Genomic DNA, 25,543 nt, shown 5'->3' on the forward strand with positions numbered 1-25,543 from the left:
TCCCTCCCTCCCTTCCTTCCTTGTTTCCTTCCTTCCTTCCTTCCTTGCTTCTTTTCTTCCTTCCTTCCTTTCCTTATTTCTTATTATTAATGCATCATCTCTAGATAGTGCCTATCACCCCGCCTCTGGGAGGGATGTGGGAATCTGTGTCCTCTGCCCCTCCTCCAGGTTTCTGTGAGCCACAGCGTTACTTTTATATCATCACAGTTTTAAGTCTTCTGCACTTTGTCTATGGGTTGTGTCTAAGAATGAAGCTGCGCCCACTGAGTGCCGCTGAGTTGCACCTTCGCATTCCTGTGGAGACACAGTCACACTCCCCGTTCTTAGAGGAGCCTTGGGGAGAAGTCCAAGAGGTGCAAGGCTGCAGAGCCTATCAGGTCCCATTCAGAGATAAACCCAAGTCAATACCTTGTAGAGGCAACACCTCCGTGGAAGGCGGTGCAGTCACAGTGTAACCGGGACTATCAGTCATCTAGTGTAAAGGGCTGGTGGTCAGATCCTTCTGGTTTTGTTAGGGAGGTGGAGGAGGGCATGAAGAAGGCAGAGCCCTATGTACCTGGAGTGGGAATAGTCCATGGGGCTGGGGGCAGGTGGTGCCCCAAAGAGCAGTTAGTAGCAGAAACAGGAGACTAGGAGCTAAAAAACTTAGCCCAGCTCGCAGATGTCTCTTGGCTCAGCCCTCTTTACCTTCAGGTGGTCAAGGACAAATAGTATGAGTGCTCTGGGGTGTTGACCATGCCCTTGTAAACACAGCTTCCCTGGACTTAATGAAGATTAGATGTGGGGGCATGATTTTTGGTGGTTAAAAAGAAAAAGAAAAAAAAAAGTCTGGCTTTTTATAAAGCAGACTCTTTCCCATGTCTGCAAGAGTCATTATGCTGAGGGAAGAAACCTTCACCCAAGTCCATATTGTATGATTTCATGTATATGGATGAAGTCATAGAACAGGCAAAACTAAATCTGGTAGGAAAAAAGAATCAGAACAGTTGTTGCTTGGGGATAGGGCAGGGACTTATTGGGCATGGGGGCGCTTTCTAGAGTCATCCTCATGTTCTGTACCTTGATAAGGATTTGAGTTGCACAGGTGTAGGTGTTTGTCAGAACTCATGTGCGACACATTGGAGAATTGTGCATTTCCTTGTATGTAAAGCTTATCTCCATAGAAAAAAATAACTGTGACAAATATTGAACTTTGCTAATGATATGATGCTGAAGTATTGGCCTAAATGGCTACTAATGTCTGCACTGTGCTTTGAAATGCTTCCAAAAATACAAGGGATCTATGGATGGATAGAGGAATGGGTAGTTGGGTAGACATGTGTTCTGCAACACAGAACAAAATGTTAAGGGAGGACTCTAAGTGGCAGGTGTACGATGTTCACTATAGAAGTCTTTCAACTTTTCTGTACGTTTGAAATGTTTCATGATAAAATGTGGAAATAGGAAGAATTAGGGTCCGAGAATCATCCTACCTCCGTAGGACCCTCTCAGCTGCTCTCGCAAGGCCTTGGTTTGTTTGCTTTTGTGGAGCAGAGGCCAGCAGCCACTCTGTAGCTCTCCTCCCTGGCTTCCCTCTCACACTATCCCCTGAGTTCATTTGCTTGGGCAGTCCAAATAACCACTGTAGATGTCACTGGACCGCCAGACACGCGGAAATCTGCATCTCACAGACCCCCCACCATTTCCCTGTTCTGAGAGTCAAAGGGTCCTGCTTCCCTGGTAACCACTTGCCCAGCAGGCAATTAGTTCCCCTTCTCTGTATTCGAAGCCAAGAATGATCTTTCCCCCTCCCAGGCATAGACATAAGCAAGGGGTATAGTTCCTACGTGCCTCTTGCTTCATTCTTTCATTGTTTTTCTTTCTGCCTGGGCTTGAAGGCTTTGACCAGTAAGGTTTTACACATTATTCATCCAGCTACCTCTAGGCAAGTCCACTTGAACTGTCTCTACCAGCCCCACCCCCACCCCCTTCACCAGAGGATAAGCATTTTTTTCATGTTTATAGAAACTATCATACACCCTTCAGAAAATTCCACACTATCCAGTCTCTGATCTAATACCCATACCCTGGGAAGTTTTCCTTTGTGTCTAACCTGAATCCTGCATGCTGCTTTTCTATAGAAGCTGAGGGGCCTGGGGCTTGGGGTCTGTGGTTCTTGATGTGGGTGTGCTCATATCAGGTGTGCAGGGCTGTGTTTGTGTAATTGGTGGGGCAGCAAAATCAGGGGCACTAGGGTCAAACCAACCTTTCTTCCCCACTGGCCCTTTATCCTACACTCCACCCAGGCACCTGGTGTGGCTGGGCTACTCGAGGTGAAAGAGCAAGTCCTCACCTCAGCCCCATCCCAGTCTCCCTGGGCTGAGGACTTGTCTCAGATGACACTTCCCCACCCAGAGGACAGCCTGGTGTGGTTCACCTCGGGGTAACTTACCTGCAAGCAGCAGCCCCAGGACACATCTTCTTCTCAAACCCCGACTTCCTCAGACAAATCTAAGCCCACAGACCAATTCACCTTACAGTCTTAGAGTAAGGGCAGAAATTGGAATAGGGACCATGTGTGTGACAACAACAAACTCTCTGCTTGGTCTGGGAGAGGTCGGCATGTCTTTCACATTTACACAAGGAACTGAGACCTCAGTTGGTGAAATGCCTCCCCCAGAGTGAACACAATGCCCTCGTCTCGAAGCCATCCTCAATGTTCACAACTTCCTGAGTGTAAGTCACAAAACATTATTTTTCAGCCTGGCAGTGTATAGAAATAAGAGCACAAGGCTAGAAGTCGGGAAACCTGAGAGCTAACCCAAGCTTGAGCATATCCTAGGTGGGGGTAACTGATCCTCAGTCTCCACATATGCAAAATGGGGATAAATAGCTTCAGATAATGCATGCTAAAGCACTCTATAAACTCTAAGTGCTCTACAAATGCAAGGAACTTTTAAAGCACTATTTTTTCTTAACCTCAATTAGTAGCACAACTTCATCTATCACCTGCTTACTATAAGAGACAGTAAGAGGGGCCTGGAAGTTACTAACCCACAGGGTTCTTTTCTGATCCAAAAGACCTCCAATGCTTGCTTTCTCTTACTCTAAGCAGGAGACAGAGGTGAGCCAAGCAGGAGGACTGAGCCCTCATTCAATGAGGCTTAACTTATGCTGGGGCATTAATTACTAAGCTTCCATTGTTAAAGATGCACATGGCTAGGTGACCCGGATGACCCTATACTAGAATCCAGAGTCTGGGTAGGTCTGACGAGCTAGTGAATCAAAGGTCCTCCAGACCTGCATTTACAGGAAAGGAAGAGTCCCTGTGATCAAATCCCTTGGCGCAGAGAAGGAAAACTCAGGAAATGGGCTTCTATGACCTCTTTCCCCAGTTAGGCCCTTGGGTTCCATTCAGCCCTTAGAGAGGGTGTGGTGGGCAGTGGGGTGGATGTGGTGCAGGACTACAGCAGAAGCAGAAAGAGCTGTTCTCACCAGGGACTTAATGAGACCCAGGGCCCATGTGTGTGTTAAAGACTAAAGTCCCATTATAAAGAGAACCTCAGTATGGTAGATTACAGAGTACGGGAGCTTTTCTCTTCTTGGGGCACTAGTGAGTCTCGAAGTGAGCAGTCCAGGCTGCTGGCATTCTCTGCTTCCTGAGGTCATTCACAGGCCCAGGTTCCTTCCCTCTGTTGCTTTCCCATTTGCCAGGCCATTGTCATCATGCATAGTGAAAGCTGGGTCATCACCTCATCTAGGCTCCAGCTGGCAGGAAGCGAAGAGGGCATACAGGAAGCATGCCCAACAACTCAAGACCCAGACCTGTAAGTGACCGGCCTCGTTCTCCGTTCCAGAGTCCAGTGAGGACTCAGCCACATGGCCACACCTCATTCCAAGGAAGGCTGGGAAGTGGAGTCTCACTTGGCCACCATGTGTCCCACCATAATTCGTCTCTGATGGTGGATAACTAGCAGTCTGCGCCATAGCACCCTCAGGGTTGGGACAACACAATGCGATGCAGATCGGAGAGATACCACAACCCTCACTTCTCATGGTACACGATGTGGCAGCTGGTCATAGTGTGCCCTGAGATATGGACCCTCAAGGGTTGGAGCTCCAGGACTTGGCACCAGAGCAAGAGGGCAGAATTCTCAGGAGGGACTCTGTCTCCATGACCCCTGGGCAAGAGACAATAAGAGCAAGTCTGGAGCAGAAGAGCCTACCCAGAGACACCCCAGAGACTCCCAAGCATAACCACAGCAAACTGTAGCTGGGGAAGGACACGAGCTCTGAGTCAGAGGGAGGGGACACAAGCCAGCAAAATGTGGGTAAGTCACACTCACATGAGCTCACCAGCTGGTGGGGTGTGGCTGCAACTGAAGCACATCTTTGGAACCCTCAGATCTCCAAAGAGCATAACTACAACCACAATAAATTATGGTTACTCTAATTGCCCAGGGGCAGGACCCAGGACGGGTACGTTCAGTCAACAGGTAAGCACTCTTGTTAAAATGCTTAGTATGTTTTGGTCCGCAAAGGAGACAAAACAAGCAAACATCCCAAATCTTATGCTCCAGGAATGAAGCCTCCCATTAGAGCCAAATCCCTGACAACACGTGGTCAAGTATCTAACTGCAGTTACCACCTGAGAGTGCTACGGGAGTGTGGGTACAGCCAGAGCAAGCGGCAGGCGTCAGGCAGATGTGGCTTGAGTTGAAGTACTTGGGAAGACGAGGCGAGAAGGGAGAGCAATCCAAGCTGGATGAGGAGAGAGCATAGAGAAAGGGCAGTGTTCGTGGGCTGGGCCCTCTGGAGCTGAGAAGTGTTAGACCTTGAGCTAAGTGCTTTTCATGCATTACTTTGTTTAATCTTCACAAAGTCGCTCTGAGGTAGGTGCTGCTACATCTTGCAGATGAGGAGGCCAAGAGCTCAGGGAGGTTTATTAACTCGCCCATAATCACACAGCTTGTTTCTGGAGGGGACAGAGCCAATCTCAGGACACTGGTTGCAGACAGAGCCTGCACTCAGTCTCCTTGCCAGGGCCAGCGGGACTCTCAGAACTTCTCAAGCAAACTTGCTCCTGCCCTTGGCAAACAGCCCCAGATGGTCACATCCCAGGCTGGCGAGCCCCTGCTGCTTCTGGGCTCCTGGCTCGGTGGAGCCGCTCAAGTTCTGCCCGCAAGCTTGGCGTCCTGCCTGCCCCATGAAGATGTCTTCAGCAGGAATCACAGCCAACAAATGTCCCAGCAGGACGAGACAAGCTAAATGCTCAAGAGGCTCCCAGGGAACAATGCAGCCCTGTGAGCAGGCCAGGCCGGAGCACAGTCCTGGAGGGCTGACAGGAATTAGCCCCAGCTGACCAAGAACCCACTCGTTCAGTGGCCTGTTTCCTGTACTCTGGGGGTGAAGGTATTTCTTGAGGGCTGGACCCCAGCGCCACTCAGCCAGCCTTTGTCACACCTACCTAGGGCCTGCCTGCTGTGCTGGGAGACCCAGAGAAGTGGCCCCAGCTGAGGTCCCAGCAGGCCAGTCCCTGTTTTCCTCCTCCACCCTCATACTGGGCCCACCTTGCTCAGGGAATCCCATGCACAGTTCACACTTGACCCCAATCCCAGATGGAGAGTGGAGTTTAGGCTGCTCAGGGCACCCAAGTGTGTCCCAGACTAAAGCCCTGGCTTGGATCCAGTCTCCTTCCTAGGATGGACATGCCCTTTCTCTAGGGCTGCAAGCCTATCCTTGACACTGCTACCATCTCCACTTTAGCCCTCAGTGATCAGTTCTGGGGAGGGTGCTGGAAAGAGGGAGAGGGTAGAATCAGGGAGCTAAGTACCCTGACCTTGGAAGGTAAAAAACCCCACAGCAATAGGAGGTTTACTTTGCAGAGGGGTGCTGATAAATTTCTGGACTTGTCCCCCAAACATTCAGGGTAGACACATGCCCCTCCACACTCCCTTCTCTCCAGTGTGAACTGGAGCAGCCCCTGCTGCAAAACTCTGTTCTTGCAAAAGCTGCCTACACCTGTGGGTCTGGCTCTAGAGAGTCTGGTTTATTCCTTAGGCAGGAAAGCTCCAGGTGTCTAGAGGGCAAGAGGGCTCAGCTGCATCCAGGGCTAGGCAAAGATCACTGGTCACTAGGGAGCATGTGGAGGTGAGGAGGGAGAAAGAGGAAAGGTGTACTATGTACCCAAGTATCCCTCTCTTTTAGAAAAGCATTCTCACTCCTGTTCAAAATTCACACTGCAGACACCACACACACATACACACACACGCTTTCACTCACACCCTTTCCACCTGGCACATTCCAAAAGGAGAAGAAGCAGAGGGGGCTGGGGTTCCAGGGCTCAGGTGCAGTGACTGCCACCATGGTTTTGCTCTGCTGGAGAAGCTTGGGAGGGGAGCCTTCTGGAACCCATTCTGCCACTTGGCTGTATCTCTGGGAGATGGTGAGGCAAGACCTGCAAATGGGAGCTCAGCACTACTGGTTCCCTGGGACAAGGGAACAAGGGCCATTCATTGTGCAGTTGAGAAGGGTCTTGCCTAGCTGGGGTGTGGCTGAAGGGCTGATACACTGCGCTCTCAGAGAGATGATGGAGATAAGCAAATGGCCATGCCACCAGTGGTCATTCCTGGGCCCTGTCTTTCCTGGGCCCTGTCTTTGTGCCCAAAGGAAAGGAATTCACCTTACAATCGCACCTCCTTTTTTGCCACTCGGCCCCCTTCGCAGATGAATAAATTGAGCCTGGGAGTTTAATACTTTGCCCCAAGTCTCATGACTAGCAAATTCCAGAGCCAAGATCTGAGCCTAAAGTTTTCTTTCTTCCAGTACATTCTGATGTCTCGCAAGCGCTTGTGATACAGTCCAGGGCTTCAAGGAACCACCCTCACCCAGGCCAATTTCTGGTTCGGAGCAGAATCCTTTCCTCCTTCTAGAAGCTGCAGGACCCGCCCACCTAGGAGTTGTATCCCCCTGCGCTCCCAAGCCCTGACACTGCAGACCTGCTTCCCCCACACCCCCAATCCCAACCCTAAACCACTCCTTTAACAAGGTCAGCCGAGTTCACAGAGGCAGCACAGTCCCTCTGCAGCGGCAGCCGGCACATGCGCACCTCAGAGCACAGGGTGTGTACTAAACCTGACCTAGAAGACCTAGAATACCTCACCTTCCGCCGGCTGTGAGGTTCAGACTGCACAGCTGCTGGCATTCAGAAAACAGGGGTCTATGTGGTCAGGAGTCACCAGCGAGGAAGAGTCAGGTGGGCTGGATCAGGTGGTGGGTGTTAGGCACCTTCCAGTCTCAGACTCTTTCCTGGAGAATGTGGAATAGGAAGAGAGAGATGGGAAGGTATCATTTTCCTACGGCTTTACTGCAGTCAGAAAACACCACCTCTGCCGTAATACCCTCGCTGCCTAAGCCAGGTCCTAGAGATAGGGTGAGGCCTGGTGCCCAAGATTCTCAATTCCATGCTTCTCCAGCTCTCTCAGTTCTCCCTGAATTGGGGTCTACATCCCACCCTTAGAAGCAGCCCCTATGCCCAGGTTAATATGTGCTTGGCTTAAGGCCCCAGTGTCAGGATTGCAGCCAGGAGGCCCATCAGTCAACAGTAACCACCTGGAACTCACCTCCTCCCCAGCTCCAGCCCCAATCTCAGCATTCCCAGGGCAGTGTGAACTGCCCTGAACACCCTCACCCAGGCCAATTTCTGGTTCGGAGCAGAATCCTTTCCTCCTTCTAGAAGCTGCAGGACCCGCCCGCCTAGGAGTTGTATCCCCCTGCGCTCCCAAGCCTGACGCTGCAGACCTGCTTCCCCTATACCTCCAACCCCGACCCTAAACCACTCCTTTAACAAAGTCAACCGAGTTCAGACGGGCAGAACAGTCCCTCTGCAGCGGCAGCCAGCACATGCCCACCTCGGAGCACAGGGTGTGTCTGGGTAATGACCAAATGGGGAGTGGGAGGAGGTCCCCACATGACTTCTTGCCCTGTTTGTGGAGAGAGGGCTTGGTTTGTGCTCCAGAGCCAGGGCACAGGGATAGGCTGGGGTCCTGAGGCAGACACCGACCTGAGCCATCTCCTCAGCTCTGCCATTATCTCTCTCGGTGACTTTGGGCAGGTCCCTGGCCCTTTCTGGAGCCTCAGGTATCTCATATGTAAAATGAGGGAGGTGAACCAGATGGACCCTAAGGCCCCTTCCTTGTCTCCCGTTCTATGGTTTGTGACACATCCTTTCCTCCGGCCTCAGATGTGCAGAGATCATGATCAATGCTGACCTGACTGTTTCCAGACAACTGTCCAGACACTTGCCACCTCAGAGTCCACCCTAAGGTTCCTCCTAACATATTGTCCCCTAGCTCTGTTGTTGTGTGTATTCTAGAAGCCTCCTCTGCCTGCTGCTGCCATGGTCTTGATCTTCCAAGGACTGGTTCTCACTGGGTCTTGCATGCCCAGTGCCTAGCACAGTGCTGGGTACATGCTAGGAGTTCCCTGTGTTGAAAGACCAAGCACTGGTTGGCATCACCCTGCTCGCCTTGCCTTCCATGTCTCCTGACCAGCCTAAGATACTCACAGCTGCAGGACTTGAGCCCCTGGGCTTCCTAGGGGAGAGAAGTGAGGATTCGCCTCTTCTTGGGTACCTCTGCAGTCCCACCAGTTCTCAAGCACTCATGAAACTGGCAGCCATGCGGGCCCAGGTCAGATCCTGCCACTGCAGGGCAGGGTGGTGAAGACTTTGCTGTCTTCAGCCTTAAGGTGTTTGCTTAAGTCACTGGGCTGGTCTGCCCAAAACATGTTCCTGCCCACACCCTTGGCACCCACACAGGGCACACGTGCAAGAAGCCAGCAGGTGCAGATAAGACCAGAGCCCCAAGGATGGACAGAGGTGGCAGAATTCATCTCCTTTTTGCAGGTCTAGCCTGAGTTTGCTCATCTGAAAACCAGCTGTTTCTTAGCAAGGTCAGCTCAAAGGTGAGATGTGTCAGGAGAGAACCTTAGGAATACTTTGGCTTTATCTGCATAACTCAGTGTTATGTGTGACTGTTCAGCGTGACTGTGTGTGTGTGTGGTCGCAAGCTCTGGATCACAGGGGAACACAGGGATGGGCTTTAAGGCAGAGAATCTTGGGTGCTTTCAGAGGTCAAAAAGGACTTGGGAAGAAGCTGGAAAACCCTTCTAGAAACAGCGCTTCCGGGGCAGCCGCCATCCTACTTCTTCCTGGGAGTCTTCCCCGGCCTGGAGTCTATAGCTCAGGTGTCCAGGCTGCAGCTGTGACCGACCTTCCTGTCCTCCTCTTGCCGGAAGTCTTCCCAGCTCCTTCTCTGTTCCCTGGAGGGCTGATCTGGGCACCTCTCCCCTGTACTCCCATAGCACCCTATGTTCCATGTTACAGTGGTCTCTTCACCTTCCTGTCTTCCTCACCAGATTGTGAGATCTTTTCAGGACAGGGATTGTGTCTGATTTATTTCATTTTTCCCGGTATAGGATCCTGGTACTCGATAAGGGGTTACCAGTGAATGAATGAATGAATGAATGAATGAATGAATGCAGCATCCCACCCCAGGGCTGGGGGCGAAGTAGGTTGCTTTCAAAGGATTCTCTATACTGCTCCAGAGAGAGGCATAGGGTTGCTTTTCATCGCTTTCATCATGAAACACAGATGATTTAACAAAACTCCAGGCTGAGCTGCTATGGCTGTTAATGTGTCCTTGGCTCCTTTCTCTTTGTTTCTGAGTCTTTGTCTCCCTCACCTTTTCTCTGTGTTTCTATTCGTATCACCTGTCTCTCCATATCTTTGTGTTCCCTCCACCAACCCTAAATTTGTCCACACTTTAATTCTACCCAAGATACCCCCAAGATGCATTTTCAGCCATCAGGGGCACTCTCCCTCTTGTCTTCTGCTTCCCTAGCCTCTGGTCTGCTTTCCTTCTTCCTGGACCTCCCACCAATGACCAGTCCCCAGATTCTGAGGCCCCTGTCCATCTTCCTTGGTGACTTCAGAGGAATCTCTGGGCTCATCTATCCCTACTGCCCCTATGATGCAAGGGCTACCTGCTCAGAATTTTGCTGAGACAGTAGAAAAGTTTTGAGGAGAACAGACAACAAGTTTCCAACTCCAGCACATGTCCCAGAGGCCCCAGACATCTTCATCCAGGTTACCTTAGGAGTTATACCTGCAAGGGAGCCTGATGGTATCTAAAAGGTATGGTCTTGAATAGGATCTCATCCTTAGCTTCGCAGGTTCAAAGGTTAAGATGATATCATAGACTAAGCAGAGGATTTGAAGCCATTTTAGCCAAGTTAGATTCCTGTCTCTTCCATCCAAATCTTTGTGACCTTGGACAAGGTATTTCACTTCAGTCAACTCAGTTTACTCATCAAAAAAAGACAGTAACATACCTATATGTTTGGTATAAGAATTAAACCAAATAACCTGTATGAAAACCAAGTGTTACTATGGAAAGTAGGTCAGACTCAGGAGATACTAACTCACATTAATGAAACTCACACTGGACCAATGGGTAGCCCAGAGTGTCCATGGGTCATTTAAAAGAGAAGCATGCCTGCAAAAGCAGCCCTAGACGCTCCAGCCAGCTGGGCAGTGCATTCTCTGCCCTAAAGGACGAACAACCAGAAGATTCCCTGGTGGACATGGTGTCTCAGCAAGGGGACTTAGTTGTTTGATCTTGATGGCCACTGTCACCTGGCTACAGGAAGAACCTAATGACTCATCTGCTTTCTAGGAATTTCCTGGCCAAAGTTTAGAACAGGTCAGGCTACCCATGACACTGGACAATACTGAAGATGCATGGACAAATTCTCGCCCTCTGGCTCTGCTTTGTTTAAAGACTCTATCGTACAATTGTTCATTCATTCTACAAATCTATATTGAGCTCCTCCTAAGTGCCGGGCACTGGGCTAGATGGGTAGGGATACAAAAAAGGCATTGCCCCCTTGCCCTCCTCAGGGAGCTCACAGTGTTTGCAGAAAGACTGACAATTCCGTACATGATTACCATTAATTGTGGTCAGTATTATGAGAGTGAAGCAGAGGAAGCCAGAGGAACGAATGTGCAACCTGTCAGCTAAGTCCACATAGGGGTCTGGGGAAGGGCTCCCCGAGGCAGTGTCCATGCACACATCCTTCCCTCAGCCAGGTGTCAGGGCACACTTGGGTCACTTGAATTCTGGCTCTCTTCAGCCAGTTGTCTGGCTACACCCTGACAACTCTGAGTGACCCCGGGTGTTTCCCTAGTCCCCACAAGTAATACATCTACAAACTATCCCTTGGGTTGGGCTTGCAGACAATTCACTCTTTCATTCATTTAGCAAATATTTATTGAGTCCCTATTATGTACTGAAGCTAGCGCATTTCACCATGGGGAACTTTCACCCCAACTTCCAGAGGTGCCTTACTGAAGCCCCTTGCACAGATTCCAGCCCACTTCAGAGCCTCTGGTTTCTTTTGGAGAGATGGGAGGACAATTGAGATGAGGACAGTGCAGCCTTTGATGTCTCAAAGAATGGGCACCTGGTGTCAGGAAGGGACTCTCCCTCCCACGAATTAAATCAAGAAACACCTCCACCCACCCTCCCAGCCCCTGTCCAGAATTGCTTTCTGAGGTCCTTCCGCAGCACTCAATGGGCCTGGGATGGGCAGCTCTGCTGGCAGCAGCCAGAGCAGTGCCATGACCCAGGGAGACATTAATTCCTGGAAGCAGCAGAGGGCTGTGATTGGAGACTTGCTAGCCTTCAGGTCGCCTCTCATATAATTGTTCTAAGTCCAGTTTCTTGAGCTCTTTTATCAGATCCTAAACCCCTGTGTTCTCTTTGCACACTACCTGGAGGGCCAGGAATAATTTCCCCCATTGCACTGTTGGATAGACCAAGGCACAGAACTCACAAGCGACTTAAGACTGGGGACAGAACTGGGAACCAGGTCTCCATCACAACTCAAAACCACATAAAGGCTCCCAGGGCCTCCCAGACATGGTTCTTCCCCTTCCCCAGGGGTGTTCAGAGGACTACTGTCTTCCCACCCCCTAGATCCCCAATCTTCAAAGCAAGCAGCCCCAAGAGCACACCCCTCGGGTGGCCTCAATAGCTCCCATTGTCCAAGAGGCTATTTGGCCTGACCCCCAGCCCCATAAGCAGCAGGACAGCAAGCTGAGAGGAGCTTGTCCTGCCTTGTCCCCTCCTCTGCCTCGTCCCCCTCCTTCCAGGCTGCCTTGGGGGAGCCTGTGGGGCAGGAGCCCCGCTGAATGTGACCTATTGTCTTCGGGGTGGATTTAGGAAGTGCCAAGCTCCCATCAAACAGCCCTGCTCCCCAGGTAAAACAAAAAAAGGCTGTTCATTTGGGACCTTTTCCCCCTTATCTCCTTTTCCTATCTCCTCAGGCTTAGCTATGGTGTAGTGTTCAAAACCACTTCCCCTCTGAGCCAATCAGAAGCCGGGGCTCACCCAGTGGCCCTGAGGAAAAGTTATTTATAAACGCCTCCCTGGATTATTTGAGCAGAGCCCTTTCACACACCTCAGGAACACCTTTCAGCTGCCCGCTCCCCAGACACACCTGCAGCCCTGCCCAGCCGCCGGCTTTGCTCACCCACCGGTAAGCCCCACCCAGCCCAGCCCACCCCACTGGGCTGGGGTCATCCCTGCAAGAGGGCGGGCACCAGGGGTACCGAGAGGAGGGATGACAGGAACCAACTGCCAACCTGAGCACAAGTAGGAAGGACACTGTGGCCCCTGGAGTCTGAGAGCAGCCTCCCAGCCCTTCCCCTCTGAGACGCCCTTTGGGTCTTCAGGTCCATGTAAGGACCTGGGTTGCAAGGCTGGGCTTGGCTGAGGGAGCAAGTAGGGTGAAGGTGTGGTGGAGGAGGCCACCAGACCCCAAAACAGAGCGAGGCAAGGCCTCCTAGGGAAATGAAAATGTTAGACCTTCCTCTGCACCAGCCTTTGAAGCTGTGGACTGCTCCTCTCCCTTTCTTTTCAAGTCTTGGAGGCAAAAGCTCTTAATGCTTGACTCACCAGCCTACTCTGTACGGCTGTCTCCCCTCCTTCTACCCCCCAGACATCGTCCTTCACTCATTTACTTCTCCACCAGCTCAGGGAACTTAGCATGGACTACACAGAATCCCATGTATCTCCATTAGTCCTGAGAAGTTGGAAGAGGTGGAGGGGGAGGAAACCGAGGAGTGGGAGAGGGTGAGCAAGGGACCAGCTCCATCAGGCAGCTGGGTGGGTGGTAGCTGGACCTGGGATGCCCGACTCCCTGGTGAATGCTTCAACACAGAAGGGCTTGGGCCAGGACGGTGGATGGGCCGCCAGCTCCCCAGGCTCTCAGCCTCCAAACCCCTCATACTGCAGCTCCAAGGGGTTCCAAGCCACTCTCAGGCAGTGCCCTCATTCCTCAAAACTAGCCCAGAGGGTCCCCAGCTGAGACCTAGCAAAGCTTTGATTATTCCAGCATCAACTGCCCCTTACACTTGACCCCAAGGGTCTGAGCACCAAAAGAAGACCTTGGAGTGACACAGCCCCCCAAGTGAGCAGACTGAGAGAGGACTTTCCCCCTGAGTGACTTCACTCATGCAGATTACCCTCTCTCGGAGCCCCACGGTCCTCCCCCACCTCCCTCATCCTGGCCCTGGCATTCGGAACCCGGCAAGACCCTGCATGGGCCGCACGGAGACCAGCATGGCCCAGCAGCACCTCCACTGCAAGCATGGCCTTCCCAGGCACTTTCCAGAGCTAGCCACCCACTCTGAGTCTCATTTGTATAAACCCTGGGGCAGAGACGGACGCCTCTTTATCTTTTAATGCCCAGAGTCTTCCGGAGATTGGCATATACCCAGTATTCAAGAGTGCCTCTTAAACCGTACTAAACAGCCAGACTCTGACCCCCGTGAACTGGCTGGGGGAATTGAGGACCAGTTCAACACTGACCAAGCTTTGTGGGCTGCGGGGTCACTACTTGGAAGATGGAAGGGGCAGAGCCACCCCTTCAAGGGGAGTTGATCTTTACTGGATGCCTCTCCGGGCTTTCGTCTGGATTTCTGGGACCAGAGCAGCTGGGCCTTTCCCTGGTCTCCTTGCCCAGGCCCTGCTTCCAAGTGAAAGCAGCCCCAGTCTCCTTAAAGACTTCTAGGAATTTAACCTCAAGTGCCCATTCCAGGGAGCCCATGACCTTGTCAGTCTTGCTGTTAGGAAGTGATTCTCAAAGTCTAGCCTTGATCCCTCTTTCTGAAGCCTATTTCCTCAGCCCAGCACCCATCCCTAGCAGGGAAAGTGCAGAGGGAGGGAGAGTCCGCCTGGAGATTAAGAGTGGGGATTTAGGGGTTAGTATCAGTGAATCTCTACTCTACACGGGATGCGGTCTCTATGACACCTTAGGGACATCTCATCCTCCCCTACACTGAGAAGGAAATTAGGCTGGGTGAGGAGCTGGGAGAGATTTGCCCTGGAAACACAGGGACAGTAGAAGGAAAAGGAGTGTTTAAAAATGCCTTGGGGGACTGGGTGCAGTGGCTCAGCCTGTAATCTCAGCACTTTGGGAGGCTGAAGAGGGCAGATCTCTTGAGGTCAGGAGTTCGAGACCAGCCTGGCCAACATGGCGAAACCCTGTCTCTACTAAAAATACAAAAAAAAAAAAATTAGCTGGGTGTCATGGTACACACCTGTAATCCCAGCTCCCAGAAAGGCTGAAGCAGGAAATCGCTTGAATCCAGAAGGCAGAGGTTGTGGTGAGCCAAGATCATGCCACTGCACTCCAGTCTGGGTGACAAAGGGAGATTGCGTCTCCAAAAAAAAAAAGCCTGAGGGGTGCAGAGGCCTCTACATCCTTCCTCCTCCTGCCAGGGATGTGGTCTTCCACTGAGACCCCAGCCAGTTTGTCTGTCCCACTCACATTCACACCTGGGTCACTCAGAGGCTGCTTTTGCCCTGTGGCCCCCACCCTGGATGAGGCAGGGAGGCAACCAGCAGCTAGAGCAAAGGGGAAACCTCAAGGTGACTTTTCCTCTTCCCAGAACACAGCAACCAGCTGGCTAGGAACCAGTGATAAGGACGCCAGGGTGGGTTGGCCAAGCCGGGGCTGTTCCTGTACCTGGCACACCTGCGTCAAAAACCCCCTCCCCGACATGCACACCCCCAGCAGGACTGAGGGAGGAAGTCAGCCTGGGCCACAGTGACAGCATCGCCTCCAGATCCGACCAAAACCCACAAATAGACCCCTCATCGTCCTGCTCCCCCGATGTTCTACCCTTTTCTGACAAGATTTTCTGCTGTTCCTCTCATCAAGTCCTGGGAAAATTTGGAGGAGTTAAGTCATGGGGCAGCGGGTACAGGGGCAGATGGAGAAGGGAAAGCCAAAAAAAGGCAGAGTGCCCACTAGAGATGGCAGAGCAGGAAAGAGGCTCCTCTGGAATCATGGCAGTAATGATAATAGTCGGAGTTTATTGCATGCTTCCCACGGCCAGGTGCCGTTCCGAGCCTTTCGGTGTATCCACTCAGGCACTGTCTCTGCCTGAGCCCATCTCTGCCGCAGCCCATCTCTGCCTACAATATTTGGATGGTGTTGACAGAGACCTGGTCAGAAATGTGACTGGGAGGAGGTACCAGGGGTTTCTTTGGCATGAGCTCATTGGAGGAGAAATCCTGGAGAAACCCAGGCGGGGATCTGCTCCAGCCTGTGTCCCCCTCCCCACACAGGGTCTATTTTCTCTTTGCTTCCCCTCTCCCAGCTCCTCCACCTCACAGGACCCCTGCATCCCCTCTGCTCCAGATTTGACCCACTCTCCTGCCGGGGCATAGGAATGGTCCATGCACCCACATCTCCTGCCCTCTGCTCTCCCCGGCTCACCCCCTACTCCCCTTAAACCTCACAGCCCCTCCTCTAAGTCCCTCCAGCTCTTTGGGACCTGCCCCCCTTCCCTGCACAGTGGAGGAGGGGCAGGGTCACCCTTTTGTTTCTCAGTATTATCACATAGCACCTGCTATTTATCCCTGGCCCGGTGGGGGGATGGGAGGCTGTGGAGGGGTGGTGGGGGCAGGGCTCGTAGATACACACCTCTGGCAATAGGGCACTTGACTTTTTTTTCCAGCGATGCTGACATCACCTAGCAGGGCTGTTTGTTTGTTTAACTGGGGATCAGATTGTTATGTTCCCTATACCTGGCTCTCTTTCTTGCTCCCTCTTCCACTTTCCCGCCCCTAACCTAGCATTGTGAGACACCCTTTCTGAGGATTCCCTGGAAACCCCGTCCCTGCTAGTTCTCTGAGACCCCTCCTCCCCACCATGCCACTCACCCTTTTCCGCCACTCCCATCCCTCTTCCCTCCACCTCTTGTCCTCACTTGAAGGGCTGGCTGGGGATGAAGTAACCTTGCCTTCTACGTGCCACCCCACCTCAACCCCTTTCTTGGAATTAGGAAGTACGTTGAGGGCACCTCCTCACCAGGAGCTGGGGCAGTTCCTGTGGCTGCAGATTTGCAACTCTGGCCATCATAGTCCTGGGAAACCAAGGCCAGGAGGGAACCAGAGCCCTCAAGAGGAGTAACAGAACCCAGAGGTCCTGTCCCATCAGCTGGGGTGGCAAGGTCGCCAGGGTGGTTAGAAAGGGGCATTCTGGGTGCCACTCAGGGGAAAACATTGTCCTGGGATCAGCTTTGTCCCTGGAAGTTCTGAAACCCCTTCCAATAGGAACATCAGAGTTGGAACCAAGTGCAGTTTCTTTATCTGCAAAATGAGACAATTGGACGAATGTGGTCCTCAAGTTCTCTTCTACACAAAACTTTCTGACTCTGACTGGCTGCTGGGTTCTCCTCTTTACGCAAACTCAGAATTATGAAAGCTCCCAGAGCCTTCTCCCCTTCAGCATCCTATTTCTGGGATGGGCAGAGGGCATGGGAAAGAGACAGATTTGGTATTCCAGTAACGCAGAGGAGGCTTTTCCTCTATGAGCCTGTGTCAGAGGGGACTCCCTAGCATCTGGCGCCCCATCTGTCTGTGAGCCTGCCCAGAGGGGCAGGACTGGTCCTGAGTCACCTACCTGTTGCTCTCTGAAGGACTTCCGCCACCCCTGCCGCTTTCCTCCCAAAGGAAAAATGGCCAAAGCCAACACTAGTGTACAGGCTGGAGGGGTGCACGTGGAGATCCTGGGAGAAAGAGAAATCCTTCAGGGTTTCTTCAAGGTGGTCAGGAAAGGCTTCATAGGCAAGAAGGCGGAGGGAAAAGTGTTGGAGAGGAAGGAGAGGGAAGGAGGAGGAACTTCAACAGGTCTTAAGGATGGGCAAGTCTAGAAAGGCAGAAACGAGTCAGGGCACCTCAGGTAAGGAGGAAAGTGGGAACAGACACCCAGGCTTGTTTGGCGGGTGCAGAACAGACCAGCCCGGATGGTGTGGAGGGACCCGGCCAACAGATTTCCCGAATCCACCAATACGAGGCCAGAGGATAAAAAAACAAAAATGCCAAAATAAGGAGTTTGGGTCTCATCCTCCTGGAAATGAGGGAGATAGAGGTTTCGGAGCAGGGAGTTTAGGCTGGGTTGAAGCGGCATGGCTGGAGACCAGCAAATCAATTTTGCAATAGTCCAGGTGTGAGATAAGACTTGAAGATGGAGGTGATGGGACGGGGTGGGTGGAGGCATGGAGGCAATGGACAGGACAGAAGGACAAGAAGGAAGGAAGGGAGGGAGGGAGGAAGGAGGGAAACAACAACAGGATTTGATGAACAACTGAATGGAGGCTGAGGGGGAGGGAGAGGACAGGAACAAGGAAGGGGGTGGGCTGGGTGGCAGGAAGAAAGGTACCACTGAGGAAGTGGGGAAATCGCGGGGAGGAGAGCTGGGATAGTAGGGTTCAGCGGAATCAGATGCTAATAACTCCCTTCCCCGCAAACACACTACTGCAAGTTAGAGCCTTTGAAAGCAGCCTAGGAAGATGCTTCAGGGATCGCTGTCTGTTGGTTGGTGTGGAAGCAAGATCTCCCATCACCTCCTCTTCCAAAGGGCTCTTCTTTTCATTCAGCCCCCCTTGAAATTTTTGCCTTTTTTTTTTTTTTTTTTTTTTGTAGGTGGTCTGTTTAGTGGCCTGGGCTAGACTCCCCAAACCATAAGTCTTTTTCTGAAGCACGGTCTGGAGCTCGGATTCCTATGGGGGAGGTCATGCTCCCCACTCGTTGTGCCCCCCAGGCAAACCACCTGGACAACCAGACCCATGCAGACTCTGGAGCAGGTGGAGAGGAAGAGCCAGACCACCCCGCCTTATGGGCCGGTGAAGGGCCGGAAGCCTCTGAATAGTCTCTGCTAGGAGGTAGAAAGCACCCTCCCATCTTAATCATAGTAATCATCGCCACTACCATTTACTGGGTGCCTATAAAAGGCCAGCCTCCTCATACACATGATCTCACTTAATCCTCATAGCAACTGCCTGCGACTGTTATTATCCCCATTTACAGATGAAGAAACTGAATCTTTGAACCCAGGTTATCTGGCTCTCAAACTTGTGCTGTTTTCCTTAAGCCACCCTGTCTCTAATTTCTCCCACTAAAATGTCTCACATGCCATTGCCCTTACTCATTTCTGTCCATGTCTCCTCCAAAACACCATTTATCAATTCACTCAACAAGCATTTGTTGAGTACACTAAGGGCCAGGCGAGGGGCTGGGCACAGGCGCTGGGGGTAGGTTCATTCTCCCACCTCCCCTTCTGCTGGGTATCACCTGTGGGGTCTTGCTGGGCATCCCACCCTCACTTGTAGTTCACAGTGGACCTCGGGACCCCAAGACCAAATGAATAGAATGCACCAGCCCAGCCTTCACCAACGAGCACAATCTTATTCATAATAGAAACTCACATTTGCATCACACTTTACATTTTACACAACCCTTTCTTATCCATTAACTCATTTGATCTTCACAACAACCCTGTGAGATATGTCTGTTACCCCCACTTTACGGATACAGAATCTGAGGTTCAAAAAATAATGTTGCCCATTCTACCTCCTCAATAAAAGCAGGACTAACCCAGGCTCCTGGACCCTTCCACAAAAGGCATTAGGCAACCTGCTCCCCTCTGACAACTTCCCCTCTCACCCAGGCTCTCCTCTGGAAAGTTGGGGGTATCTCCAGCCCCCATGTAGTTACTCATTTTCAACCCCATCTCAAATCTTTTGCCAAACTGGCCACAGCCACCCCACAATCCCCACCTCCCAGATACAAATCCTCACTCTAAGCCTGCCCCATCTCTTTCTTCTCTGTCCTTTCTCTGTGGTCCTCTGAGCGACTTCTCCCAGCTCTGGGAGGTAGAGGGGAGGTGGGAGGCCCAGTAATTGGAAGAGGGAGGGGGAAAGGTTCCTACAGGGAACTCCTCAGGGGCCCTGGCACTCAGCTCTGCCCAACTCAGCTCCTGGAACGTCAGCGAGGTTGCGCAAAAGTGAGGAGGAGAGGAGCGGCAGTACAAAAGGGTGGGGGAAAGGTTAGGCACAGGAAGCCGTGGGAGAGAGCCGGCAGGTGGACCATCCTGGTTTCCCCACACACACCATTGTCCCCCTGGGAAACCTGTTGGTGAAGTTCTAGGTGTCTTATCCAAGAAGGGTCCTCCTGAGGTCATCTCAGCTATCCCCTTGCCTCCAGGCAAGTTGTTTTCTGTTTCTTCCAAACTGACTGGTTGAATGGTAGGAACCTTTCTGCCAGGGAAACTGAGGTCTGGGGAGGGAGTATGGCTTGTGGGGACACCAGAGGTCAGGGGAGAGTAGGGTCCACGTGCTGAATCAGGTGGGGACTCCTGCCCTCGTACTTCTACCTCCCCTTTGCCTGGTGCTCGGTGGGGGTGATGGTGACGTCACAGGTGTGGAGTCCCAGCCATGTACTGAGCGCCAAGCAAAACAGCCAGGGCGAGTGTATGCATCATCAGTGCCTGGGAAGGAAGGCCACTGCAAGAAGGGAGTCTGACGGAAAAACTTGACAGAGGGAAGGGAGGCACCTTGCTTTATCGGGGCGGGGAAGGCCAGAATAAAACTCGGCTGCTGCGAGGACCAGAGAGAGAAGGCCTGGGCTGGCACTGGAGAGGGATGTTCCCTCACTCTCCCCTCCTTTGCTTCTCCCAAAGCTTGTAAATGCCCCAGATATGAGCCAGCCCAGGCCCCGCTACGTGGTAGACAGAGCCGCATACTCTCTCACCCTCTTCGACGATGAGTTTGAGAAGAAGGACCGGACATACCCAGTGGGAGAGAAACTTCGCAATACCTTCAGGTAACTGGTCCAGAACCCAAACTCCTGCCTCCTCTGCTCCCCACCAAAATCCTTTCTGCACCAGGACACAGCTTCTGCACCAGCATCCCTAAGATGGGGTTAAGGGAAGCCCTGGGGAAGCGAGGTTCTGAATGATGAATTTAAGATCCTACAACCTCATCTGTACTGAGACCCCCAGGGAGGATGGGGAGCAGGAGCAAGAACCATCTAGAAGGGTTATAGGGCATCCCCAAACCCCTGCATGGCATCTCCCATATTCTCAATCCACCCGAGTCTCTCTGGGTTTGTTAAGGCACGGTAGATGAGCATGTTACATTATGAAGGGGTGGGGAGCATCAGAGCCTTTAATCCACACCCTGTTCCCTCCTTACAAAAAATACCTGAAGTTACCATCACCCCAAGCCCTTTGTCCTTTCCCTCCCGGATGTTCCTTCCTCCACTTGGTCCAGAGAATGCCAGAAGGAGGCCCTAAATTTCTGGACTTTCCTGAGGGGACCTACCAGGGTGTAGTCCTACCAGCGCCCAGGCTCTTTCCATTCTTAGCTCCCTGGAAATGCGATGGTGGGTATGAAACCTTGTCCATAAGGAGGTGCTACACAAGGTGATCCATACCCACACCCCAGGAGGCTGGGGCTGCGAACGTCACCCTCCCCCTTCCCAGACTCCTGGCAGACCTCCTCCGGCCTAGCTATAGGCCGGCTCACTCTCCCTCACTCCCCTAGGGAGACAGCTGATTCAGTTACCTGGATTGAGGTCACTGGTAATGGTTGAAGTGGAGACGCAGGTGGAACTGGTTCAGGCCAGGGGAATCACCCACTTGAGTTTTTACTAAAAGCCCCAGCCCAACCCTGTTTCTCTTGGGAGGCTCCATTTCTGCCCAGTTAGTCTGTCCTCACAGTTGTGCTCCTCAGACAGGTGGTCTCTGCCAGTCTCTGTGCCCAAAGACTTTAGGGCACAGAGTCCGAGGATGAGAAGATCTGCTAAAAGATTGGATAATGAAAGCTGTAAAGGGATATAGCAAACTAACAATTCCCATGATGCTGGCATGACAGCCTTGAACAGTGTCTGGCATAGAGAAGGTGCACCAATAAATATTTGTTTCATGAATGAATGAATGAATGTCTAGAAAGCTAATCCCTCTCAGCCTCTGTGTCCAGCTCTTCTTTCAAGCTTCAGATTGCTTTGCCCAACATACAGCAGACTTGCAAGTAAGGTTGGGCATGGACTAGCCCTCAAATGAGTTGCTTTTCTTTCCCTAGCCAGCTCTCTATTCATAAGTACGGCTTTCTCTGCCACAAGCAGACCTGATGGAGCCCCTGCAGGGCTGGTTCTCTCTTCGAGCAACGCTTTAGAGTTGCATTAAGCAATTTATGCCCCATCTACCTCCCCTTCCAGCATCCCAGGAATGGCAGAGGCACCCATGAGCCCCAGAAGGGACAGGGGCCTGTAAGATATTGATGATGATGCTGTTTCATGGAGTGTTAGTTGGAAAAGAAAATCTGCCCAGACTTTCCAAGGTACAAAGCATTGTCTTTGTTGGTTTCAGTCTTGGGTGACATCCAGGGGACCAAGTGTCAGGGAATCTATTGTTGAACAACAGCAAAGAGCAGGAATTTGGTGCTGGGCAGGAAAAGAAGCCTCATCAGAGCAGGCCAGTGAGTCACCAGATGGGCCCTAAGTATTTGAGTTCCCTCAACTGGGAGAAGGAAAGCAAATGCCCCTCACCCACTTCCAGTCATCAATCCACCGGCTGTCACCCTTGAGTTTGTAAGCCCTTGTTCCTACCGCTCCTGGGTTTCTATGAAAGGACCTTGAGGTGTTCGACAAACAGGGAAGGAATCAACTCTCCCCACCCTGCGTTGACCAGCGAATTAATCCCTCCTCTGCTGCCCAGTGAATTCACAGGAGAAAGAACTCCGGTATTGGAGTTACCACACATACAGGATAGTGAGTCAGCAGAGTTCACCCTGCAGGAACAATAGAGCCTTCCTTTTCAAGGAAGTTCTAAGAAAAATGGCAGCAGGCAGACCCCACTCAGATGTATTCACTCATTCATTTATTCAACAAATATTTACTAAGTGCCCCTGTGCAAGGTTCAAGGTGTACAAGGATGAACAGGAGAGCTAGACTTTTGCCATGTGTGGTGGGGTTTGCTGCCTAGTGGGAGAGACAGACAAAAAGCAAGGAATGCACACACAGGATGCACACACAGCAGCAAGAGCCAAGGTACAGGTACCCAGGCCTGGAATCAGACAGACAGCACTCGGAGGAGCCTTTCCCAGAGAAAAGCCATCTGAGCCAGGAGACGGATCTGATACCTCCGAAGACTGAGCCACCACAACACCCATACCTTTAAGCCAAGTCTTGTAAACTCCCCAGGTAAGGAGCTGGCAGTCAGAAGACCTCCAGCTAATGCCCAGGGCAAGTTGACGACCTCTTAAGAAAAAGTTCCTGCCTTTTCTTCTCAGTATCCCTGGCACACAGTTCAGTGAATTTTGAATGAACCAATGAATGAAATGAGCAGGATATGATAATCCCTCTCCAACATGGAATGTCCAAGCCATGCAGAGCCAACTGGAAATTTTCCCCTTTCCCCTCCAGATGTTCCTCAGCCAAGATCAAAGCTGTGGTGTTTGGGCTGCTGCCTGTGCTCTCCTGGCTCCCCAAGTACAAGATTAAAGACTACATCGTTCCCGACCTGCTTGGTGGACTCAGCGGGGGATCCATCCAGGTCCCACAAGGTGAAGGGGCCCCCTTAGCCAGACCTGGATTGCCACTTCCCCAACCATTCCTCTCCATCCCCACTCCATCCTTCTGTGATCCCCATAAGTCAGTCGTGCTGCTGAGCTTCAATCTCGTTGTCCTCTGCAGGCATGGCATTTGCTCTGCTGGCCAACCTTCCTGCAGTCAATGGCCTCTACTCCTCCTTCTTCCCCCTCCTGACCTACTTCTTCCTGGGGGGAGTGCACCAGATGGTGCCAGGTAAGGCCTCTCCCCTCTGGGCAGGCAGGATGACCCAGACCACAAGGATGGGAGGTGTGGCAAAGGGGGCTGGGGAGACTTTCCACCTGCATTCTCCTAGAATTGTTGTCGTCAGTCCTAGGGGAATGGTCGCTGTGAATGTCAGTCCCAGGTCCTGGGTGACCTTGGGGAAACCACTGAGCCTCTTTGAGTTCAGTTAGCATTACCTGTTCCATCTTCCCCCCAGGAATGAGAGGAAGGCTTGGCAGAATAAGATATACCATATGCTATACCATGCTTAAACAGATGTGAGAAATCACCATCTAACTCCCTGGCTGGTCCCAGCCGGCCACTACAGGGACATTTGTACTTCTCTGGTGCTAAGTGAGATGGAGAAAAGCCTGGTCACAAGCGCTGGTTTCTGGTTCAGGCTCTGCTTATATTTATTTCTGAGTTCATTTCTTCACGCACCTGATAAGACAATATTGACCGTTGAGGTGAAAGCACCTTGAAAAGCATAGATCATGGTTAGAGTGAGTGGTTGTTTTTATTATGATGGAGAAGAGCCTTGGAGGTGCAGGGACCCATCCCCCTGGGGGTCGGGAAGCGTTTCTGGGCCCCTCTCTGGTTTCCATGGGTGTGGTCCAAACCTCTGATTTTTGCTGGCTGGGTGGGGCACCACAGGTACCTTTGCCGTTATCAGCATCCTGGTGGGTAACATCTGTCTGCAGCTGGCCCCAGAGTCGAAATTCCAGGTCTTCAACAATGCCACCAATGAGAGCTATGTGGACACAGCAGCCATGGAGGCAGAGAGGCTGCACGTGTCAGCTACGCTAGCCTGCCTCACTGCCATCATCCAGGTGAGGGGGCAGCCCCCAACCCTGCTAGGAAGGCATCAGACCACCCTGCCCCTGCCTCAAAGCCTTAGCTTTGATGCTAAATCTGATTTAGGGGGCTGAGCGTGGAGGCTCATGCCTGTAATCCCAGCACTTTAGGAGGCTGAGGTGGGCGGATCCCTTGAGGTCAGGAGTTTGAGATCAGCTTGACCAACATGATGAAACCCCATCTCTACTAAATATACAAAAATAAGCCAGGCTTGGTGATGTGCACCTGTAATCCCAGGTACTCAGGAGGCTGAGGCAGAAGAATCACTTGAATCCGGGAGGCAGAGGTTGCAGTGAGCTGAGATCACGCCACTGCACTTCAGCCTGGGTGACAGAGCGAGACTCTGTCTCAAAAAAAAAAAAAAAAAAAAAAAAATCCAAGTTAGGGCTCTACCTTCTCCTTCCTCCCCATCCCAGGGCTAAAGTGAACCTTGAAAATTAACAGTGTCTCCTACCTGCATCTAGCAGGACCATGCAAAAAAAAAAAAAAACAACAGCTGCACCTGGTAAAACTGTCCTGAGCTTTAAAACTGTCTAAAAGACTCACCGCCTCTCTCCATTATCCCGTGGAGAAACCCAACTCTCTGCCAGCGCAGTCTTGCAGACTGCTGCTTTTCTCTAACATCCCTCACCCTGCTGCAGCCTCCTCTGCTCCAAGCCACAGCAGCAGTTGCACAACATAAATTGAGCTTCCACAAAGGGTTGCAAAGGATTCTGCTAGGTTTTATGAAGGGAAGCACCACATGACAGAATGCAAGAGCAAAACGCAGTCCCAGAGAGCACCTTTCCATTCACTCATTCATTCAGTTTTTTGCCAAGAACTAGGCTAAACCCTGGGATACAAAGATAAGTAAGAAAGAGGTCCAATTCACAAGCTGCTCACAGCGCAGCAGAGGAAGGAGCCATGTCAACAGATAAATTTGTATGCAGTGAGATAAGCAGCAAAGTAGAGCTATGCACAAAGAACTGTAGGAACACAGAGCAGAGAGTCACGGAGGACCTCAAAGAGGAGGTGACACTCCACCTGTCTTAAAGGATGAGAAGCTAACCGGGAACAAGATATACAGAGGATGGTCCAGGCAGAGGGAACAGTGCCTAAAAACACTGAGGCCTGAGAGAGTGTGATCTGCCCAGGGAAAGCAAGGAGGTTGGTGTGGCTGGAGGGTAGAGGGCCCCAGAAGAGGATGGAAAAGTAGGCAGGAGCCAGACAATGAAATCTGGGGTCTGTCCTCTAAACGGCAGCTTTGGGTCTGATTAGCAGTTTATAAGGATCATTTCGGCTGCACAGAGAATGAAGAGTGGGAGGTGGATTAGAATCAAGGCAGGGAACCTGTTGGGAGACTCCACAGAGGCCCAGGCGGGAGTAATGCAGGCCAAGACCACGTAGAGAAAGAGATGGGGCTGGACTTGAAAAGAACATTTTACCAGAAGCTTGGTGATAGATTGGATGTGGGAGGTAAGGGAGGATGACTCTCAAGTTTT

At 51.8% G+C, this 25,543-nt stretch overlaps 1 protein-coding gene and 1 long non-coding RNA gene across 2 annotated transcripts in view; one reads left to right on the plus strand and one right to left on the minus strand.

Annotated features, from left to right (window-relative positions):
* Positions 1-20,785, minus strand: part of LOC105547030 — a 63,015-nt gene extending 42,230 nt beyond the window's left edge. The window contains exons 1-2 of the long non-coding RNA XR_001007170.1: positions 20,717-20,785; positions 20,145-20,304 (exon numbers count right to left, since the gene is read on the minus strand). This is a non-coding gene — a long non-coding RNA (uncharacterized LOC105547030). The remainder of the gene's footprint in view (positions 1-20,144; positions 20,305-20,716) is intronic.
* SLC26A9 (solute carrier family 26 (anion exchanger), member 9) overlaps positions 12,491-25,543 on the plus strand; it is a 29,064-nt gene continuing 16,011 nt past the window's right edge. Inside the window, exons 1-5 of the mRNA XM_011990392.1 lie at positions 12,491-12,579; positions 20,074-20,216; positions 22,818-22,957; positions 23,088-23,198; positions 23,862-24,037. Of these exons, the coding sequence (XP_011845782.1) occupies positions 20,092-20,216; positions 22,818-22,957; positions 23,088-23,198; positions 23,862-24,037 (552 nt within the window). The 5' untranslated portion in view covers positions 12,491-12,579; positions 20,074-20,091. The remainder of the gene's footprint in view (positions 12,580-20,073; positions 20,217-22,817; positions 22,958-23,087; positions 23,199-23,861; positions 24,038-25,543) is intronic.

The sequence above is a fragment of the Mandrillus leucophaeus genome, unplaced genomic scaffold (assembly GCF_000951045.1).
Source record: "Mandrillus leucophaeus isolate KB7577 unplaced genomic scaffold, Mleu.le_1.0 Scaffold38, whole genome shotgun sequence".
Taxonomy (NCBI): domain Eukaryota; kingdom Metazoa; phylum Chordata; class Mammalia; order Primates; family Cercopithecidae; genus Mandrillus; species Mandrillus leucophaeus.